Raw genomic sequence first — 21,569 nt, forward strand, 5'->3', positions numbered from 1 at the left:
AATTGGCTAAGTCTGGAATGTCCTGATCTTGAAATTTGACTAAGTCTGGAAACTGAAAAACCTCAAAAAACTAGATTGTGCAATATAGCTCCTGGAGGTCTGAAACCACTCTCATACTTAAATGTTATATTCCATAAAAATTATCTTGATAGAGAGTTCAAAAAGTCTAATTTCGCTCCTGTCCTTCACTGAGGATCCAGAGCGAATTTCGCTCCTGACCCTCTTAGGAGGTCCAAGGCGAATTCCTCCTGTCCCTCACCAAGGGTCCAGGGCGAAAAAACGTATTGGAGTCATTTCTGACCTTGTTTGGTCAAATTAAAATATCAAAGGCATGGTGGAGGACGAAATGAACGTGATAGAGCATCCAGACTTGATTAAAGACAATGAAATGATGGAGTTTTGCTTAGAAGGGTAATTTCGCTCCTGTCCCTCATTGAAGGACCAGGGCGATTTTTACAAAACCAATAACTTCCCTCCAAGGTTACGCTAAGGCAAGGTTGTGCAAGATGAGAATTGTCTTCTAAAACATGGTGAACAAGGATTTGCCTCCAAAACTTGATAATCCTAGGCTAAAATGCAAAAGGTGCTCCTGTCCTTCACTGAAGAACCAGGGCGAAAAGCTTTGGAACACCTATTTGGCCTTGCAAAAACAAGTTAAACATGTATGGAATGGATGAAAGAGATCATCACTTACCCCACATTGAGAGTTGGCAATTAAAAGGACGAAGGAATAAGAGCAAAAGTAAAAATCGCTCCTGTCCCTCTCCAAGGGTCCAGGGCGAAATTGGTGATGTCCTTCATTTTGACATTGTTTGAGCGTTGATATTCTTAAAATTCACCAAATTTGCTCACTTCGAAGCCTTTGGAAGACTAAATCAAATTCACATTAAATTAAAGGCATTTCAATTTAATAAATTAATTTTGTACCTTGAAATAATCAAAATAAACATCTTAGAGGAATTAAAATTAATTTAAATAAATTAAAAATTTACAAGTTGAGTGCACAAGGCATTATTTTGTCTTTATTTATCAAGTTGGCCTTCTTCTTAGTGTTTTTTATATTTTATTTTAAGGCTTATTTGCTAGGTCGGCCTCATGGAAAGAAGGTGAGCGCTCTATATATTGGAGGTGTTTTTTCACAATTCAAATCATTCAATCATCCTTTCAAGATCGAATTTGGAGAGCTAATTGAAGGTGCGAACTCTAGCTGGAGTGGAGCGAATTTCTATTAAGTGTGGAGACTAAGGAGGGCGAAATTCATCTTGAAGGCTATTGGAGAGGCATATTTCTTGCTAGTTTGGAGGATAATTTCCAGATTTTTTGAAGACATTTGAAGGCGAATTTCCAAATCTTGAAGAAGCTAGTGGAAGGTGGAGTTCTTTTCCAAGCTAAAGGAGGTGCATTTTATCCAAGGGAGAGCTTTGATCTACACTTTGCCTAGCAAAATTCATCTATTTTTACATCATTTCTTAGAGTTTAATACTCAAGAGGAGGTATGGCGAAATCATCTTAACACCCTTGTTCAAGGTTTGATTTTTAGACATTTTTTAGAAAAGTCTAAGTATTGCATGGTTAATTAGGAAATGATAACTCAAGATTTATCATGAAGTTTCCTAATTAAAATCTTAAATTTTCCTTTTAAGTTTAATTTCTACACTTCAAGATATATTATTAATTGTGAAATGTTGTGTAGGTATCAAGTCGGAAGGCTCTCCTCAAGGAAAATCAAGCCAGATCAAGGACGGTCTCCTCCAAGAAGATCAAGCAAGGAGAATGGCGACTTCCTCCAGTCTAGCATCGACAGGGACGACCTTCTTCGATCTAGCATCATCAGGATAAGGGCGACCTCTTCCAATCCAGCATTCCAAGGTGAGGTACATCATCATCTTGCACATCAAGGACACAAGAAGTCAGAGCAAAGGGTTCGTTGAAGAAGCAGATAGTTCCAGAAGAGTTAATTAAAGCTAGCTTCTCAGCAACATCAAATTGACATGAACCAAGTGTTAGATGAGTTGGCATCCCAGTCATCACTCCTCCAGTCGGATTGATCTACCTCAGCATGTCCAGATTCAATGTACCTAACTCATGGGAGATAGCACAAACTCCGATGAACCTACCCCGGCTATCCATTGGTCGATTTTTCTAGAGAAGACATGTGTCCAATTAATACAATTATTTCATTGGTCGAGCATTAAATGTTATGTAATGGTTGTAACAAACCCTAATTAGGGTTTTCATTGTTGAATCTTGGCCATTGATCTCAAATTGATCTTGGTCATCGAATTGTATTGTGGGCACTATATAAGCCCTGACTCTTCATTTGTAAAATATAATAGAAAGCAGTTGGAAGGAGTTAAAAAGGAGAATAGAATAGAAGATAGAGTCAGTAGTTAGAATAGTGAATTAGTTTAGCAATTAGAGTAGAATAGGAGGACAAGGCAAGAAATTGTTGCCATTGATTGTAAACAAACTCCATTTTCATTGAAGTAATGGTGAAGTGTGTCGTTTCTTGCAATATGCATGGTTTCTTGTTGAATATTCAATCCTAGATGGTAGATGATTAGATGAATGGAAGAAATGTGCTTGATTGATGGTGAAATTTGTATATCCATACTACTAGCAGTTTGTTGATTGCAAACTTGCCTTGTGTAGTCAACTGGAATCACTCAGCTTAAGCTTGACTTCAATTGTCGCTTCTTCATTGATATGCATCAGCCTGATGGTGTCTATGCCTGCAGTGATGATTTGAACATCATAAAGCTTTCCTTTGAAGATCGCACTAACCTTGTGGAGATGGTCCTGGGATGTCAAAACAAGACTTAGTTAGAATTTCATCTAAGATCATTCATTGCTCCTACATTCTTAGTATTAGGATTAGATCCTTTCCTCGCCCTCATCTTTTTTTCTTTTTTTTCAAATCTAAGGTAGTAAAATCCTGTGTTCCAGCAATATTCAAAGCAAATTAGAAGTTCAGTCATCAAGTGTAAGTCCCTTTGTGATTCCAGCAAATCACATCATACCACAGAGAGCTTATCCACACGTAGAGATCCTACAACGAAGAACCTTGAAGTCACCCTGATTGATCCTTTTCGCGATATCTTCAGCATTCAGAGGCTTTACTCAAGAGAGGATAAGGTACCCTTGGGTATTTTATTCTGTGTTTGATAGTGTACAAAATACACGTCAACAGGTAGGAAGTAGGAGGTGTGGTAAAATGGAAGTTGGAAGTGTAAGCTAGGATGGGATGGAAGGTAGTGAAGCGAGGTTAGGATGTAGGATGGAAGGGGTGTAGAGGTAGGAGGGTGGAAGATGTAGGTGTGGGCAAATGTAGGTGAAGGGTAGTGGATGAGTATACTAGGATGGGAAGTGGGTTAGGTAGGTGAAGATGTAGGTGAAGGTAGGGAAGTAGAGGAAGTGGAAGGGGAGGTAAAGGTAAAGGAAAATGGGAGGGATGAATGATGGAGAGGTGGAATGGTGATGGCAATGGTGAGGAATGGAAATGGGTGTGATCGGGTTTGGGCACCCATTGATAGTGCTGGGAGAAGTCGAAGTGATTATGTTTTGGCTGGGCAAACGGAGTGTTGAACCTCACTTCATCCTTAAGAAAGAGACTTGATCAACTCTTGAGCAATTACAAACAAAAGGTTAATAGCAAGGACTCGACAACAACCAACAACTAAGCTAAGACAACCAACCTAGAAAGCGAAAAAAAGTGGGGGTCCCCATTTGCAATGGGGCAATGTTTGAATACATCACAACATTGTCCTTGTACATTTCTAAATGTCATTTTGATAAAAAATATAATTGACGCTTTAAGATTATTTGAAGAGGTTCTTGAAATAATCCTCCACCTTGTTGAAACGCCTTTGCTTATATTATACTATTACCATGATTGATTGAAATTTTGTAACAAGTGAAAAAATTCATTTTGGATGGATCAGTGGGGAGCTTGGGCATGTCGGTCAAAATCTATTGAATAGCTATTGAAGAAACAGGTTACTAGTAGACGCTTCCCTCCTACAATGATATTACAACTATTGAGCTGGCTGGCACTAATTAGCTTGTAAGAGTAGGTTCAAAATTCAGCCATGTTATTTGCATGAATGCCAGTTGCTTGAGATTAAACAAATGTCGTGGCTACTTGTGAGTTATGAGTTGTTCTGCCTATGTTTACAAATCCAATATTCTTTTTACACAGTATCAACTTTGGTTTTAATTTGCTTAAGGGGAGGATTTTAGGTGGAATAAGGTGGGATATAGAGCCATAGGGATTTATGAAAAGTAGCTATTTCTTGGATGTAATTTGCCAGTTTGACATACTTGAAGTGGAACAACATTTTTGGATGTTGGCTCTATAAATCATCTGCGCAATACTAAATGTTCCATAAATGGCATCTTAGTGTCAATGCCATAATTCCGTGGAGTTTCCTAATGAGGGGATGGCAGCAGAGTGGCGGTGGGGGTGGGGGATGGTGCTGATACAAATTGAGGTGAGTTGAAACTTCAAGAAAAAAAATGCAATATAACATCTCTGTAAGTGCCCCATCAAAAGGCAAACTAGTTTTCACAAAGTTAAAGGTTTCAATTAGTATATGATGGCATATGCCATATGGCAAGCGACTTGGCAGTGTCCTCGGTGGAGATAGCAGAGGTGGTGGTGCTGTGGGGTGGCGTTTCCCCCAAGTCTCGAAAACGGTCTTTTTTTTTATTATTTGTTTTTAATTTCTGGGGGACACTTTCCTGTAGAATAGTGGTCAATACAAATAGATTTTTACAAAGTCTCCTGTAAAGTATTAAAATAAAATCTTTGGTCGAACAATGATGTCAAACTTTGTAAAGTTGTATAAAGAATGAACAATAAAGGAAATGCTCAATGCTTTCTGGATTGGCTTGATAGTTGGGACATCTATTGGGCACATAAATTCTCTATTATCTGCTATTATTATGAACTGTCAGAAATTTTCGATAAATAACCAGCCAAATACTAATATTATTTGAGGGCAACATTTAGATGTCCATATCTTGTTCCATCTGGAAAAGAAAACTTTCTCTAGCAATTTGTGTGTCACAAGCAAATATAATTCCGAGGAGAAATAAGTTAGATCAGTTTGTCTGGTTTTGAATATAAAAAAATAATATGTTGTTTTGAAGGGTTTTAATTATTGGGCTTATTGGATTGAGTGAGGGGACCTTATTCAAAATTTGAAAGTTAAAGCATATAATTGTATGCTGCTTGATGGAGCAACAGTAATCTACAAGTCATTCTAGCTCCTGCCTTCAAAAGGTTGTGAGATTGTTGAAAGCAAAGGTGTAAATTTTTGTTATGCATGCCAATGGAAACTAACCAGAAAACACCAAAAAGAAATGCAAAAGCAAGTAAAATGGTGGAAAAGGAAAGAAGCAAGGAAAAAGCATGGAGAAAATATTCCAAATGCGTAGGAGAAAAAAGTTTGAAATGACAAAAGCAAACAATGAGTTTAAATGACAAATATAAAAAAAGCAAGGAACTTGCATGGAAGAAAGTGGAAATGCTCAAAAGCAAGTGATTGATAAGGGAGTTATGTTTGGCAATTTGAATATTTTCCCAGACAATTCCAGTGAAGTTTGCAAATCAGTTTGTAAGCCCATAAATATGTTTTCATAACAACTTGATTTGGAAGTGAAATCATTTGGAAACATGGAAGGTTAATAAAGTGATGTAACTACTTACATATGCTAATTGATAGGAGGTTTGCAAACTGATTGATGAGGGTTCTTTCAATAGCCATATTGAAAGGTGGTAGAGAGGGATGTCTCTAGCAGTGAGAATTTTCCTCTTATAATTAATCTTTTTTTCATATTTCATTGATGATAAGCTCAAGATTTTACATGGATAATTGTAGTTAGGTGGGAACTCTGTCCGTATGTCTAGAAATTTGTGTGTACCTGTTATTAGTGAAACCCAATTAGTGTCATTCGGTTGTCTAGTCTTATTTCCTTTGGGTTTTGGGCTTTGAGTTCCTTCTCTGTGAGTCTTGTTATTCACTTCTTTCAATCAAAAGTTTTAAGTTGCAGCCTTCACGTGTTTTTGAACCCAGTCGCTAGTTCCTTGTAATTCCTAACCATGTCGCGGAGTTATGAGTTTTCATAAGTTCCCGATCGCCCAACTTGTTCCCCTAAGTCATTTTCTCTTGGTCGCTCGAGTGGAAGTTGTTGAAAAGTTTGAAGTCCAGATCATGGGTTTTGGAGTTTTAATTTCTCCCGACCATGCGATCTGTGAGTACTGCCTTGATTTTTGGGTACCGTCGCCTTGTAAAGTGATATGTATGAACTAACCTCGATTTGCCTTTTAATAGGTACATGCAAATTAAAAGACCGTTTTCAAGGAATAAAAATTAAATGCAACATTAAATGCATGTCATGTCTTGATAAGTACATGGACTAGGTGTTGAAAAACTTCTAAATTTGCATTTTGTTTCTAGTTATTGTTTTTCGCGCAGTGCTTCATTTCAACAGCTCACGCTCATGCAGAGTGGAATTCAAAATCACTGGTCTGGCATAGGGGATACTGAAATCGAACATCTTGATTTTGAGAAGTTCTTGGAGCATCTTGAGCAGAATAGCAGAGCCCCGTTGCAGGAAAAAATTCTATAGAGCGGCTTGGCGCATGTAGGAGGTTTTCCTTCCACTATACCAAGTGCCGATTTAGTAATTGCATGTGCAAAAAGGTATAACCTAGAAACTCGAGAAATCAGAGCCAAGAACAAAGCGGTGATCACGAGGATTATTCCTAAGAATATTTCCTGTGCATTGTGCATTCTAGAAAAGGAGGCTTTTGAAGAGATGTCTGTGATTGTGGGGGAAGCATTTTTCAAGAACCATGAAGATTGGTGTAAAAACTCCATTGCCAAATCTTGGTTGAAGTTTGAGAAAGGAGGTAAGTCTCAATTACTTGCTAAACTCAAAACAATTGCATTTTAGGGAGGAAGTTTCAGACATTATCACTTTGTTGCATCGTGTGGTGGGAAATGCTCGCTTAGAGTCTTTTGAATTCTAGATGTGTCGTTTCATCTTGGTTATCTGTAGCGAAAAAAATTCTATTAATTGGGCTGCAATTATCAGCTATCATTTGAATGAGTAGTTGAAAATTTTTCAGCGAATTGTAGCTTTCCATATGTATTCGTATCTGGTTTACATTTTAGCTAGCCAAGAAGTCGTATGGGCAGGATTGGAATCTTGAGGTTCCCCTGTGTCAAATATGCCTGTTTATAGAAAGTTCCCTTAGCTCACCAAGCAAGTTGGGATGAAAGTTTATTCTCGTGTCAATGATGCGTTTCTTATGGAGATTGTAAAAAGGTTAGAAGGAAACCTTGAACTTAGGGTTTCACATGAGACTACCGCTTTGATAATGAAGTTTGGAAGTTTTTATACTCAGTTTGATAGATTCACCTACTTCAGAATTGGGGGTTTTGAAGATACTCCACTAAAGTTACCTCGGTTCCTGTTGATGTGTTTTTTATGCACATGCAAACACAGAATAAAATACCAAGGTATCGTATCCTCTCTTGAACAAAGTTTCCCCGAATGGTGAAGATTTCGCCTAAGGGTCAATTGAGGCAACTCCAAGGTTCTTATATGTAGGGTCTCTACGTGTGGATAAGCTCAATTTGGTCTGATGTGATTATGCTGGAATCACAAGGGGACTTACATTCGAATGCTCGAGCACTTAATCTACTGGAACTTGAATCCTATCTATTGGCTGGAAGATAAAGAAATGGCAAAAGATACAGGTTTGGAGAATCTAATCTAAGACCTAGAATGCAAGAAGATGGATGAATGACTAGTTGGAGTCCTACTGGGCTAGGTCTCACCATCAAACTGAACAATTCAACACTAGCTCAGTGCGATCTTCTAAGGGATGCTTTGAATATGTTCAAATCGTTACACCATCTGATACTGATCACCATTCAAGTTAATGCATAAACAATAGACGTGTAACGACTCGAGATTAAGCTCATTCTATGCCAGTTGAGCACTTACAATCAACAAGAGGCTAGTGGTTTGGACTAGGCGGACTCCACGCGAGTGCATTCAATAACTTCCTTTATTCAATCTAATTATTTACCATCTAAAGTGAAGGTTCAACAAGAGACCATGCATATTACAAAGAAACAACACACTTCACCATAACTTCAATGAAAATGGAGTTCATTTACAATCAAGGCAACAATTCCTTGCCTTCTCTTCCTAATCTACTCTAATTGCTATTCTATTCACTATTCTAGCTACTAACTCTTGACTATCTATTAACCAACTATTAACCTTTACAAATGAAGAGCCAGAGCCTTATGTAGAGAGCTCTTTACAATTCAATGGCTCTGATTGATTTACAATCAATGGCTAGGATTACAAGATGAAACCCTAATTAGGGTTTGTTACAACAAACTTCCCTTATCCAATGAGAAAATTACATTAAATGCTTGTGAACCAATAGGAAACCGAGGGAGGTGCCTCGAAGTTTGTGCCATCACTGGTGAGTCAGGTACCTTGAATTTTGACATGTTGATGTGGACTTATTTGACTGGAGGAACAATGACTGAGATGCCACCTTGCTTGGTACTTGCTCGTATCTCTCTTGATACTTAATTTGGTGATGCTGAGAAGCTAACTTTGATTAATTCTTCTAAAACTATCTGCTTCTTCAACGTACCCTTGCATTGACCTTGGTTGATCGTCCTCTGTCTTGATGAATGATGTACCTCTCCTTGACTCTCATGTGTTTGATGAAGCCTCCTTGATTTTGCATTATGGTGATAGGAAGTCATAGTCAAGTCACCTATTCTAGTAGCTCTCTTTGTCTTGAAGTGTTTGTAAGATCCCTCTTTTGACATCCCGTGGCTCCTCCATGTGGTAGAATGAAGATCTTGAGGATATGCAACTCTTTGAACGCTTGAAGTCTTTAACACTTTAGAAGCACTTTGAGTCCTCTCTCACGCATTTGAAGTGTCCTTGATAATGATGAAACTTGAAGATCTCACCCTTGTCCTGGCTTGATCTCCCTCCAACTTGATTTTGTTGATCTGCAAAACAAACAAAAGATGATTAAGTATACATAATATATTCATTCTAACATAGCATTTCTTACCTTAAATCATTCTAACATAGCATTTCTTACCTCTAATATAATGTAATTCGCTTTGGACCCTCTCCAGGGACAGGACCTATAATGAAATTCGCTTTGGACCCTTTCCAAGGACAAGACCTATAATGAAATTCGCTTTGGACCCTTTGGAAGGGTCAGGAGCGAATTTCTTCCTTTAGGTTGAATTCTTCCTTCCTTTCACTTCAATTTGCATTGATTTTCATCTTTCAATCCCTCTCTCATGAAGACATCACTTATTTGACCCCCAAAATGGCCTAAAAGAAGGATTTCACTTTGGACCTTGGGTAAGGTACATGCCTTAAGAAAAATTCGTTTTGGACCCTTTGGAAGGGTCAGGAGTGAAATTTGCATTTTACTCAATCTTCCCCTATAGAACTTCATCTCTCACCCTTACCTTATCAAGATCAAGTCACGTGCCTCCAAAATTGCTTAGAGATGGGTTTTGCTCAATGGCCTAGGCGAAACATTAGACCTCTTAAGAATTTCGCTCTGGACCCTTTGGAAGGGTCAGGAGCGAAATTTGCATTTTAGCTCAAATTTCATCATCTCTTTGCCTCAAATCACTTGTCAAGGCAAGAATACATCAATCTCCCCTCAACCATGTCCTAGGAACAAAAGCTTTGATTTGAACAAGGAGGAAATATGTGTTTTTAGGAGAATTCGCTTTGGACCCTTTGGAAGGGTCAGGAGCGAAATTCTTCCTAAGCTCAATTTTTTCATCCATTCATCCTTTCTTTGTCTTGAATTTATCACCCTCAAGTCAATTTGCTATCAAAACAAGGCTTCCCTTGGTGCACTAGGTGAAATTGAGAGTCCATTTAAGGATTTCGCCTTGGACCCTTTGGAAGGGTCAGGAGCAAAATTTGCATTTCTAGGCTCAATTCACATCTAATTTGCCTTGGACCTGCCCATTCCCCTTTATCTTATCATATTCAAGCCAACTTGCTCTCAAAGTGGTGTCTACTCAATGCTTTTGGTGAGGAAATAAGCTGTTCCAAGGATTTCGCTCTGGACCTTTTGGAAGGGTCAGGAGCCTAGAAAATTTTTGCTCTGGACCCTTTGGAAGGGTTAGGAGCTTAGAAATTTTTTCGCTCTAGACCCTTTGGAAGGGTCAGGAGCTTAGAAAATTTTCGCTTTGGACCCTTTGGAAGGGTCATGAGCGAAATTGATGTTTTAGGCTCAAATTTTCCATTATTGACTTCAATTTCAACCTTCCTCATCAAAAACAAGTGTTTTGCCTTAAAATATACTTGGGAATGAGTTAGTTCAAAGGTTTGAGCAAGATATAATGCTTCATGGAGAAATTCGCTCTGGACCCTTTGGAAGGGTCAGGGGCGAAATTGCTCTTTTTGGCTCAATTCTCATCCTTTTTCACTTTAGCTTGCTTTAGACTTGTCTTTTTTTAATCCCTTCCTTGCCATGTATGTCCACCATCTGATGTCCTTAGTGAAGAAATAAGTCATTTGGAGGATTTCACTCTGGACCCTTTGGAAGGGTCAGGAGCTTAGAAAATTTCGCTCTGGACCCTTTGGAAGGGTCAGGAGCGAAATTTGCAATAATGCTCAAATCCTTCGCTTTTCATCACTTCACTTTGTTTCACACATCAATACTCTCTCAACCACGCCATAGGGATAAGGTTTATGAGGCAAATTAGGACTAAGAAGAGAGATATAAGGAAATTCGCTCTGGACCCTTTGGAAGGGTCAAGAGTGAAATCTAACATGTTAGTCTCTCCGTCAGGATTCATATATGGAATATAACATTTAAGCATAAGTCTTATACTTTAAGTTATATTCCATATATATTGTCAGGATGTTTGAGAGTGGTTTCGGATCTCCAAGAGTTATAATGCAAAATCTAGTTTTTGGAGGATTCTTCAATTTTCCAGACTTAGTCAAATTTCAGGATCAGGATGACATTCTAGACTTAGCCAAATTTCAGGACATTTAAGGATTAGGATGACATTCTAGACTCCTTAAGGCGAATTCGCTCTGTCCTTGATGTAAGGGATGGGACCTAGGTGGACATTATGCATTCAACCAAGGTTTGATTTAGCAACTTGAAGTGCGATTGGATAGTACACAAAAAACACCCTAGGAATGATCTAAATAACCCCTAATCACTCAATTGATCTGACCTCTGAGGAGATCCACTTGACTCAATCCCTTAAATGCAAAGGCTAAGATACTAAAACGACTAACAACAAAACCAAAAGGGCTAACCCTAGAAAGCAAAGAGTGGGGTTCCCCATTTGCAATGGGGCGATGTGTGAATAAGTCACAACAATTCCCAAGTGATTTCCTCATCTTCTTTGAAGTTTGTCGGCAAATGGTCATAGTTAATGTCAAATATTTGAATATGGGGAAGAAGGGGTATGCATTTCCTTTATCCACGTCCTCCTTTTCTTGTAAGACCAACAATGCTGCCAAGGGGGTTGAAAGAACCTTAAATGAATTTCATTTCCAGCATTTGCAAGCAAGGGTTAACTTTGATAGCAAGGGATACGTAAAACAAAATTTGTATGAAGCCAAAAATTATATGCATCGTCCAGATATTGAAGATTTTTGGGAAGATTGTTTAGAAGACAGTGAGGTGCACAAAAGAGGCTAACCTTGAAATAGATACAAGTTTTTGGTATTTCTTTCAATGTTCTTGATGATGCAGAAGAAGACGTGGTCATTATTGACCCGAAGTACCAAATCCTTGTTACCAAGCCCTCATTCAAAATTGATTGGTCGGGAGATGAAATTTCAGATTTGATGGTTCGTACTGCTTTTGTTTTTAGGGCTTAAGATTGGTTAAACGGAAAGTGGCGACAAAATGTCAGCCCTGCTCAAGAACAAAAATCTTCATCAAGGAGAGAGCAAGTAGCTACATCTACTATTGCCATGAACGTGTCAACAAATAAATCAATAAAAAAACTGCCTAATCTTAGCTCACGGCCAGGAGGAGATTGCGATAAACTTGAAGAGGTTGGAGCTAAGCTGAAATCAATTTGTGAGCAGGATGATGAATCCTTGCAGACTAAAAAGAAACTAGTGCTCGCTGATTCTGAGGCAATTTACTAACAAATAATTGATGATAATTCTTTTCCTCCACTCTTAGAAATTCCTACCTCTCCTATTCAAAATGCCCTTGTGAATGTCCAGTCGACAGAAATGGTAAGTTGTGCGGATGCAACCAATAAGGACACAAAACCCGAAACCACTTCTTTAGCATGGTTGAAAAAGGCGGTAGAAAAGAAGAGAAAAAGTGCTTCCCTTGTGATAGGTGAGATTGATAACGTCGCTCTATTACTCCAAGGCTCTTAGAAACCAAAAAAGGCTAAGAGGATGTCCTTGATTATCTTTGATTCTACTTCTAGACATTAACTACTAGAAATTGCAGACACAGTGAGAGATGTGAACAAAAATGAAATAATAGAAGCTGATTACAAAATCAGCCGTGTGGATATGGGACCATCTACTTTGGAAGGAGATGTATATCACGCTAACTTTTCAGTTAATGCATTGATTAAGAGAGCTAAGGAGCAGAAAAAAGAAAATATAGAATTGCAATCTCAAGTTCAATCTCTAAAAGGTTTTATTGCATCCATTGTAAACCCCGTCACTGAGGAAGCCTCAAGCTCAAATTTTCAAGGAATTGATTTTGACACTGTCCAAAAGGTTAAAAGAATCTTGGATATGCCAAGGCTGCTAATGAATGGATAGAAGAACTATATCAAGGTGGTCTTCTCTATCTCACTAAATTCAGACGACTGTACATTTATGTAACCAATAAGAGAAGAGAATTGGTGGCTGAGCTTCAACAGGTCAGAAAGGAACATGGTAGCACATATGTGCTTTCTAAAGAGATTATGGAGCTCCTCTCATTGAACCATGGTGTGCTAATTGCATAAAAGTTGGTGGACAATCCTAAGGAAATTGATCCCACTTGGATCAAGGCTTTAGAATGGAAAGTGACAATATATGATGATTACATAAAGGACATCAATAAAATATTGAAAAATTACTTTGAGATCCTGGTGAAAATAAAGGAAAATTTCAATGCCTTGGAAGTAGACCTCATGGATGGGTTCGAGGAGAATGTGTGAGATCTCAAAGAGATGACAAGGCAATACAATGAAGTATATCATAACGAAATCATAGATCCTCACTGCCACCTCAAATGCATTCAGGAAGCTAAGTAATCTGCAAGTGTATGCGGTAACATTTGAAGCTGAGATTGATGGTATACATAGAACTCTTGCTGAAGCAGATAGTATGCTTCCAAAATGGAGAACGAGGCTACAGATCACCACTACACCAGGGAGCAAGAACATCACCACAATTGTCACTAGATACCGTCACTAGATACCGTGAGCACCGGCAAAGAATCAGGGCACGAGAGGCAACACAAGACCAATGGGAAGTGGAAGTGATTGAGGTCAAAGATGTTGGAGATGGAGTGGCCGTTTAACTTTCATAGTTTTAATTGCTTACTTGATATTGGCCGTTATGGCATTTCAAAGGACTTTGATTTTAAAATGGTTGTCTTCAAGAAACCGTTACTTTTATGTTCTTTAAATAGTAGGACATGGACTAAGTTTAGGATCTTTTGGGCAAACTTTGATTTTCTCATTAGAACAAAAGACTTCTGTTATTTTTTAGTATTTTCTGTTTTTTAGTTAATTTCAATATAGAAAGACACAAGTGGATTCCAAATACACATATATATGGATTCATTTTGCTTATGTTGAATATTTTATCAGTGGATTATTTGGTATTGGAATGGTGGATGTTTAGTTAGTATTTCCATGGTGATGAGCTATATTTCCTTTGAAAATTGAGTAGTTTAAATTTGATTCTTGTTATAGGTGTGCCTTTCAAAGCTTTCTGGTTAAAAGCATTTCTTTAGTTTGCTTTTTGGTTAAAAGCAATATTGAGTAAAATATCATTCATTGAATATTTGATGAAGGTAGACGCCACCTTTTAAAATAAGCAGAGAATCAGTCAGAACTATATGATTGAGACTGGTTCAACTGTGGTTACATTTGTCACCTTTGTGGGTGGAGGAATATAGAGTTAGGTGATAAATCTGTTAACCGACAGTACCTGACATCGAAATGACATTTAGGAATGTACAAGGATGATACTGTGTAACTCCACAAATATGATAATTATAGGAGGTTTGTAGAGATTGTTAGTGTGGGTTTCTTCGTTGACTTCATTTGGGGGCATAGCAGGTGATTGGGAAAGAGGTCTGATGACAAGCAGTCATAATGTCCAAAGAGCAATAGAAGGTTTATGTTTGAATGCTTGGAGTTTTCATGGTTTTTAAATTTCTCTTTTTTTATCCTTTGTCCTTGTGGACAGGCCTTATTTGCTGATTTAAGTCTTCATGTTACATATTTCTGTTGCGGGGATATGCCTTTGAATGTATAGAGTGTATGTTGTAGGAGGCATAGAAATTGTAGATTGTATTTCGTTTAAAAGTCAATGAAAATAGACAAGGAGGAAAAACAGAAGTCAAACTCACAAATGCGCCAAAATATGTCTATGATGATAACAACGAAACATTGTAACATGATGCTTCTATTTAAGCATTTTCAGTTTTTTTGCCATTGCTGTTATCATGCGGGTATTATTTCTTTCAAAAACATTGTAACATGATGCTTCTATTTAGTTCAGAAGAGACAAAAAATGTTAGGTCTTATTGACCTTCTCAAATAGAAGTTGCTTTAGATAAAGTTCCTTATGCAAGTTATCCATTTCATTCATATTCTATCTTGCTCTAGTAAATTTGACTAGGAGGTGCTTTTTATAGTAATGGATACTAAGGTCAGATTTGTAGGTCTAATTACACATGCTATGTAACATTATAACCAGTAAACAGCTAAATTGAAGAAAAGAAACATATGAGAAGATGATATCACTGATTGTAGAGGTGTTGATAAAGGCTTGAAATAAGAAAGTAATTTTCAAAAGCAACATCTTGGAAAAATAACTGTCCAGTAGAAAGTAGCAGATCTTATGTATGTCTGAGTTGAATATCTTTGTTTATTATAATTGCTATTCAATGTCTGTAACTACTGTAAATGAACGTGTAACTTCTGTGCCTTCCTTGCAGAAAGAAAGGAAAAAGTGAGTGATGGAAATCGGGCTTTGGTCGACAATTTTCAGACCGAACTTGCTAAACAATTAGGCCAATTATGCAATACTGTTGTAGAATCAATGACACAACAAAACAATCATCTTCATTCTTTAGAGCAACAATTTCATGCTTGCATGGACTTCAAAGATAAGGTATTAGTGTAGTATCCAATAATGCATGCACAGTTATACACAGTTATTTGCCTTATTACAGAGTGTTCTGTTTTAATAATATCATTCTTATCTGTGGGTTGGCATGTGATGTCAGTCTGCAGAGGAATTGAAACAAAAAGTTGTAGATCTCAGAGCATCATATTTCTCCCATCTTGAAAGTTTGCAAAATATAGCTCGATTGCATAAGGCAGGCTCTAATGCTAGCTTGGATGACATAAAATCTTCAGCTTCTATGAATGTCGCTTTGCTCGAAGAAGTAAATTCTTGTTGTTGAGCCCTTGCCTGTCCTTTTCATTTCTTCTATTATGATGATAGATAAAAATAGTGATCTGATTTAAGCTCTGTATCAGACGTTTGCTGTGGCAGTGAAAGAAGCGGATTCAGTACTTGGGGATGTTCAAACTACTCTTTCAGAACAGCAAGGGGAAATGGCTGCATTTGCCCAGCAAACACGTGAGGTAGTTGCATTACTGTTGCAAAAGGCAACTAATTGCCCACTTTGCGTGTTTTGTAACTTGATCAGAACTAGATATTCTGTCTTATATTTAGTCTTGTTAAATTCATGAGGCTTTTGCTGGTTGCAGAAAGCACGCATTAGCATTGAGCTAATTAAGTCAATATCAGATGCTACAATGAGTTTCTTTGAGAACTTGTCAGGAGAAGCATCAAAGCTCCAACAATACATTGAGCAAAGTTATGAAGCTCAGGAAAAAAGTATTACTGAATTTCAAAATGCTTATGAGGTTAGCTGGCATTTTTGCTTGTTTGTTTTTCCATGAGTTAATATGATTGATTTGACAAAAGCAGTAGGAGCTTCAGACATCAATATGCCCCTTATATTGCAACCTAGTTTCTTCTCGTTTTTCTTCAGAAGTTGAGGATCTGGTTTATTTGATTTGCATGCCACAACAGGAACAATCAAGGCAAGAGGAACAACAACTTTTAAGTGATATATCTAATTTGGTTGCCAAGGCGATGGTTCGAAAGGTAGACATGGTATGTCTTTTGTCTTGGGACGTTGCATTTAATTTCCCTTTGGGATGAGCTAAAGTATTTTTTAATTGGTAATTTCTCTTGTTGAGTATTCTTCTGCTTAGATGTCACAACTTTAGGATCTCTTCCTTCAAATTCACCCAGGATTTGTAAATATTAACTTGTAGCATGTTTCCTGGGATTTTGAACTCAGGTCTCTACTGAAAGCCCAGATGACATATCATTTAAGCTCATCAATTTTAGAAGCTTAGGATTTACTGACTCCTGATGTGAGCTTTTTAAAAAACTGTCATCATGTTGCAGGTAAAAACCAGGCTTGCCTGTATGAGAGAAACATCCATAAAGGATAAAGAATCCTTTGACCTAAGTGTAGCATGTATTCAAAACACAACATTTGATTCAAAAAGGAAATGGGAAACGTTTGCTAAACAGGCCGCAGATGATGCAAATGATAATTCTGCCCTTTCAGCAGCAAAGCACTGCCGAATGGAAGTTCTACTTCAGCAATGGTACGAAAAGATGTTCTATTTAAGCATTGCAATGACAAGTATGATTACTTATTGCTATTATAAATATTTATGTAACCAAATGAATCATTGGCTTTTGCTTAGCGTCAACACGACTGACCATGCTTCCCAGCACTGGAAGGCTACCCAGAAATCTGTGCAAGATATTAGCAGAGATCATGCAATAGTAATGGACTCACTAGTCAGGTGGTTTTAATCTCTCCTTCAATAAGACTGATTTGTTTCATTATTTTAGAAGTTTTTGGCGTCCAATGAAGACTGTATCCGTGTGTACAATTATTTTGGGACACTTTGTAATGTGTCTGTTTTGGCATACAGAGATAGTCTGGACGCAAATGAGAATCATGCTGCTGAAATTGAACATGCAAAGATTTCAGCTGAAGCAGATGTACAGAAAATAAATGAGAGAATCCTGTGTCATGTTGATGGTACTGCTGTTTGCTTGGAAATGTCCACAAGGTTTCTTTTGATTGGTTTTAGGTATTGCATTTGAAGATTCATTTTATGTAATGTATGCCAGGTTTGTTGGATCATGAGCACAATGCGGCATCTCAAATACATTCTACTATAGAGTCTCAGTCACAAGTTATCAAAAAGCTTGAAAATGAACATCAGAACAGAGTCACAGAAATTGAAAAGCAAGCAGAGCTCTGCTTCCGTGGTGAATATATGGTATGGAAATGATGGCTTCTTTCTCATCTTTTTGATTTTGCGAATTCAACTTTAATGGTTGTAAAATTTAAACTGCAACCACCATCCTCTCATTTTAAGGTATAAATCTCACACAAGATATATTTCAGGAGGATCAATCTACTTTTACCACTCCAACGAGAGGGAGCTTTGAAATTCCAAGCAGGGATGATATAGAGAACTTTCGTGCACCAGCGTTTGAGGTTCTTATCCAAGAGTTTAGAGATAACAATGGATATGATGTTAATATTGAGGCATACCATGAGAATGGGATTCTCATGGAAAAGCCATATCAAGAAAGCCCAAATTCTCGAGATTCACGCATTCCTTTAACTCAGGTCAATATTTAATTGCCTGTTCTCTATTTTTTATTCTTAAAAAAGCTTTGTTTTGTTGTCAAAGCCTTGGAGTTGTGCTAATATGTTGCATGATGATACGGATCATTGATGGGTTTCTATTTTGAATCACCTGTCAGTTATTTCAGTGATACCAAGAATGAGGCTAATAGCATATGGCCGTAAAATGTACATGAAGAAGGTAGTCTGTATACGTAATGTAGGTTTTGTCACCAGAAGCTTACTCTTAGTCGATCCAGCTTTTTCACAGAGCTGTATATTGTTGTGTATTTTATTCTAAGACATCTGTCTGCAGTGGTAAACATTATTCTTCTTAAAGCCAACAGGCATCTCAGGAAACTGTGGAGGGTTTTTTCCCTCTCATAGTTTTAATCTTTTGTTTTTTGTTTATTATCTATGTTTCTACATTCCTAGCTTTTGCCACCCATTTTCTGATTGAAATACTTTTGGGAGGACAAATAATCACAATGTTCTACAATTGTAGCTTTCAAATATAACACAGGAGTTCTTCTTACTTGGCCATCTTGGGTACAATTCTATGTGTACTGGTGACTTGCAGATAAATCTAACGTAATGAAGTGGAGATATCAAATACCTAATTTAATGGCACAATGGATGCGAAATGGTCTTTGGAAATTTGGCGATTTGTCTTAGATATTGTATCCGGGAAGAAACATGTAGCACGGATTGTTAGATTATCACAAGGTTTTACCTTTCAACTATTGGTCCATTTGTGTTGAATATAAATTGTATTTTATAAAATAATGTGTTGTTTTTATAACACATAATTTTTATAGGAACACAATATTGTAATAATAACAAATGATATTTTTTTATTCAACTACTAGTGATTTTTAGAGTAAATTTTGGTCAAATCTTTAATTTTTTTAAAACTTTTTTTTGACACTTTGCACTAATATGTTATTATTTTGAGTAGTTCATGATGAGTCCATTTTACATTTCTAAAAAAAATGGAGGCCATACAATATTCCATGTAACGGCCACATGATGAAATTAGCTTGCACGACTATTGTTCCTTCTCTAATAAGATACCCATCTTGTGAAATCAGTGGCATTTTATTGTCTGTAGGAAGTTTGTTTTAGGGATTCATTTTTTTCTGTAATACGATTGTGCATTTATTCTTGATATCTTTAGCTATGCTATTTGTAAATCATAATGGGTTTGGAAATAAAAGCTTTTTTTATTGGATCAAGTAATTTATTGGTCATAATGGTTGTGTTGGAAGTTCAAGTAGTTTAATGGTCACCAATGGTTGTGTTGAAAGTTCATCTAACTAGTATAGATTATCCTAAATACATTCATGTGGAGAAATATGTTTTGAGTTTTATTTATTTAATAGTTATTTTATTTCATTTGTTTTAGAAATTTGTTTTAACATGCAATTTTTTAATAATAAAAGAAATAATACAACACATGCAAACTTTTTAAATAAAGTAAAATTTTATATGTTTTTGATTCGATTTGGTTTTATTTAATAAGGAGGTATATTGATGTTATGTTTTTGATAAAAAAAGAGGCCAAAACAAGGGGGTTGATCGGGATTACATAGCAAGCCTCAAAGAGAGCACTAACAACACAAACAATAGCCAAACGACAGAGTCTTAGCCAATCTCTATCTTAATTATCAAAAACATAATCCACCTACTACTATAGAAGATCACAAGATTGATGGCAATCTTGTCCACATAATGTCTAAAAAAGCAGATATCTACAAAGAAACTAACATTAAACCACTTATCTCTAGTAGTATGCATATTGTTCATACTGTAGTATTTGGAAAAAATAAAGAGTCTTAACAAGCTGCATAGGGTTGATGTTGAAAATAAACATAACCAGGATCTAGCAGATCCATCATTGAAACCTTAAACAAAGATTGAAAAAAACACCCATCATTCATTTTTTCTAGCCACCATGTGCTGGGAAAGCAGCAGATCAGTCCAATCATCAACAAGGAACTCAAACAGATCTTTTGTGGTGTCACCTCCCAACCCTCCCTGGTTCTCTTTGTCTTGATGCAAAAGACATAGAGTAGTGGTCGAGGAATGCATGACCTTTAGGGCAAATTTCACAATTCTGTTGACATGCATATCCAGAGAGTCCAACTTCTTTTTCACACTGTTTAGTTCCTCGGAAATAGCTTTACATCCCGCAAGTTGAACAACTTCCTCCTTTTCACCTCCATCAATAGCAGTCTGAAAGCCCTTAGACTTCCTCCCGTCCTCCTCATAGATTTGTTTACTTTTATCATGGGGTGGGGGGAGTAGCAGATAAAGGGGAGGTGTTCTTGCTTTCTTCCTGCAAGGTCCTAGAGTCAGGAGCATTGGTGTCCAGCTTAGAAGACTCCGAAACTTCAGTGTCCTTCATGTCATCCTTGACCTTATCACTGCCCTCTTTCTCCAGGTCTTTCATATCATCTTTGGCATACTTTTTTTCTCACAACAAGTTGTTTCATACAAGGTTTACCAATGAATCTATTGGACCTACGAGGGGTCACACCATCTTCCGCATCAGATTCAACTAAAAGGACCTTGTGATAATTTCTGGGTCTTTTGGAGGTGACTTTGGCAGTAGAAGGGTTACATTTGTTTTTTCCCCCAATTTTAGGAGGGAAATGAGGGGGGTGTGGCCAGGGGATTGATAGGGGGTATTGGGCTTTTTCGAGGTCTTCTTATTTCACTTTTTAGCATCAGCAGGGTTAGCAGAGGGCTTCGGGTATGAGGGAGCAGGCTAGACAAAGATAGGTTTGGGCGGATAGAGGGCTCGGTGGAAATTGTAGAGACGAATCATTAAACCCTTGTGAAGGATAGTGAAATTGTTATCTCGACTCATACATTGACGAACATCCTTAACAATGGACTCCAAAGCATGCAGTAAAAAGAAGGGAAAGGAAATAATATCATGGTTATGGAAATGATTAAGCAACGAGAAGTGGTAGTAATAGAAAACCCCATATCTCCCTTCAAGGGTACAATACTTCATGACAATTTTACACACCTGGTCCTACAAATAAGGAGGACAATCTCTGGTGAAGCCCCCCCACAGCTTAACAGGTTCCTCACCCTTTTTGAAGAATCTGTTCATGCTGGTTTCGTCAGTGACCCTGCTTGTCTTTTTCCATTTCCTTCCCTTGGTAGACAGACTCGTAACCTGGGCAATGACATCCTCATTAATTTCAAAAGAGATATCACCCATGACGACTCTCTTGTCGTTCCAGCTATTAACAAACTGCATGGAAAGACTTTCATCAAACCCAATCATTGCTTGCATGAACGGAAGAATGCCCCCTTCCTTGACATACATCCACACACAAGGGTCGTTGCAGATGCTCTCATCAATAATGTTCGGCTCAACCCAGACTAAATCCCCCCAATATCAGTTTCCTCCAGAGTGATGTTGGTAAGCAACGTCGAACTTAATATGGACTTGCAGAGAGAGAAACCAACGTGAAGAGCAAGAATGACCAACATAATTTTAAACGAAGTGTAATAAAAACGACAATAATTATCATTTATGGTGCTTCCCAAGGCAAGTACC

At 37.5% G+C, this 21,569-nt stretch overlaps 1 protein-coding gene across 1 annotated transcript in view; it reads left to right on the forward strand.

Moving 5' to 3' along the window:
• LOC131041411 (kinesin-like protein KIN-5C) overlaps positions 1-18,877 on the forward strand; it is a 37,985-nt gene extending 19,108 nt beyond the window's left edge. The window contains exons 14-24 of the mRNA XM_057974484.2: positions 15,251-15,426; positions 15,542-15,703; positions 15,798-15,905; positions 16,032-16,190; positions 16,360-16,443; positions 16,744-16,949; positions 17,052-17,153; positions 17,286-17,395; positions 17,488-17,639; positions 17,768-17,995; positions 18,573-18,877. Of these exons, the coding sequence (XP_057830467.2) occupies positions 15,251-15,426; positions 15,542-15,703; positions 15,798-15,905; positions 16,032-16,190; positions 16,360-16,443; positions 16,744-16,949; positions 17,052-17,153; positions 17,286-17,395; positions 17,488-17,639; positions 17,768-17,995; positions 18,573-18,587 (1,502 nt within the window). The 3' untranslated portion in view covers positions 18,588-18,877. The remainder of the gene's footprint in view (positions 1-15,250; positions 15,427-15,541; positions 15,704-15,797; positions 15,906-16,031; positions 16,191-16,359; positions 16,444-16,743; positions 16,950-17,051; positions 17,154-17,285; positions 17,396-17,487; positions 17,640-17,767; positions 17,996-18,572) is intronic.
• Positions 18,878-21,569: the final 2,692 nt, after the last annotated feature.

This window comes from Cryptomeria japonica, chromosome 11 (genome assembly GCF_030272615.1).
Source record: "Cryptomeria japonica chromosome 11, Sugi_1.0, whole genome shotgun sequence".
In the NCBI taxonomy this organism is placed as follows: domain Eukaryota; kingdom Viridiplantae; phylum Streptophyta; class Pinopsida; order Cupressales; family Cupressaceae; genus Cryptomeria; species Cryptomeria japonica.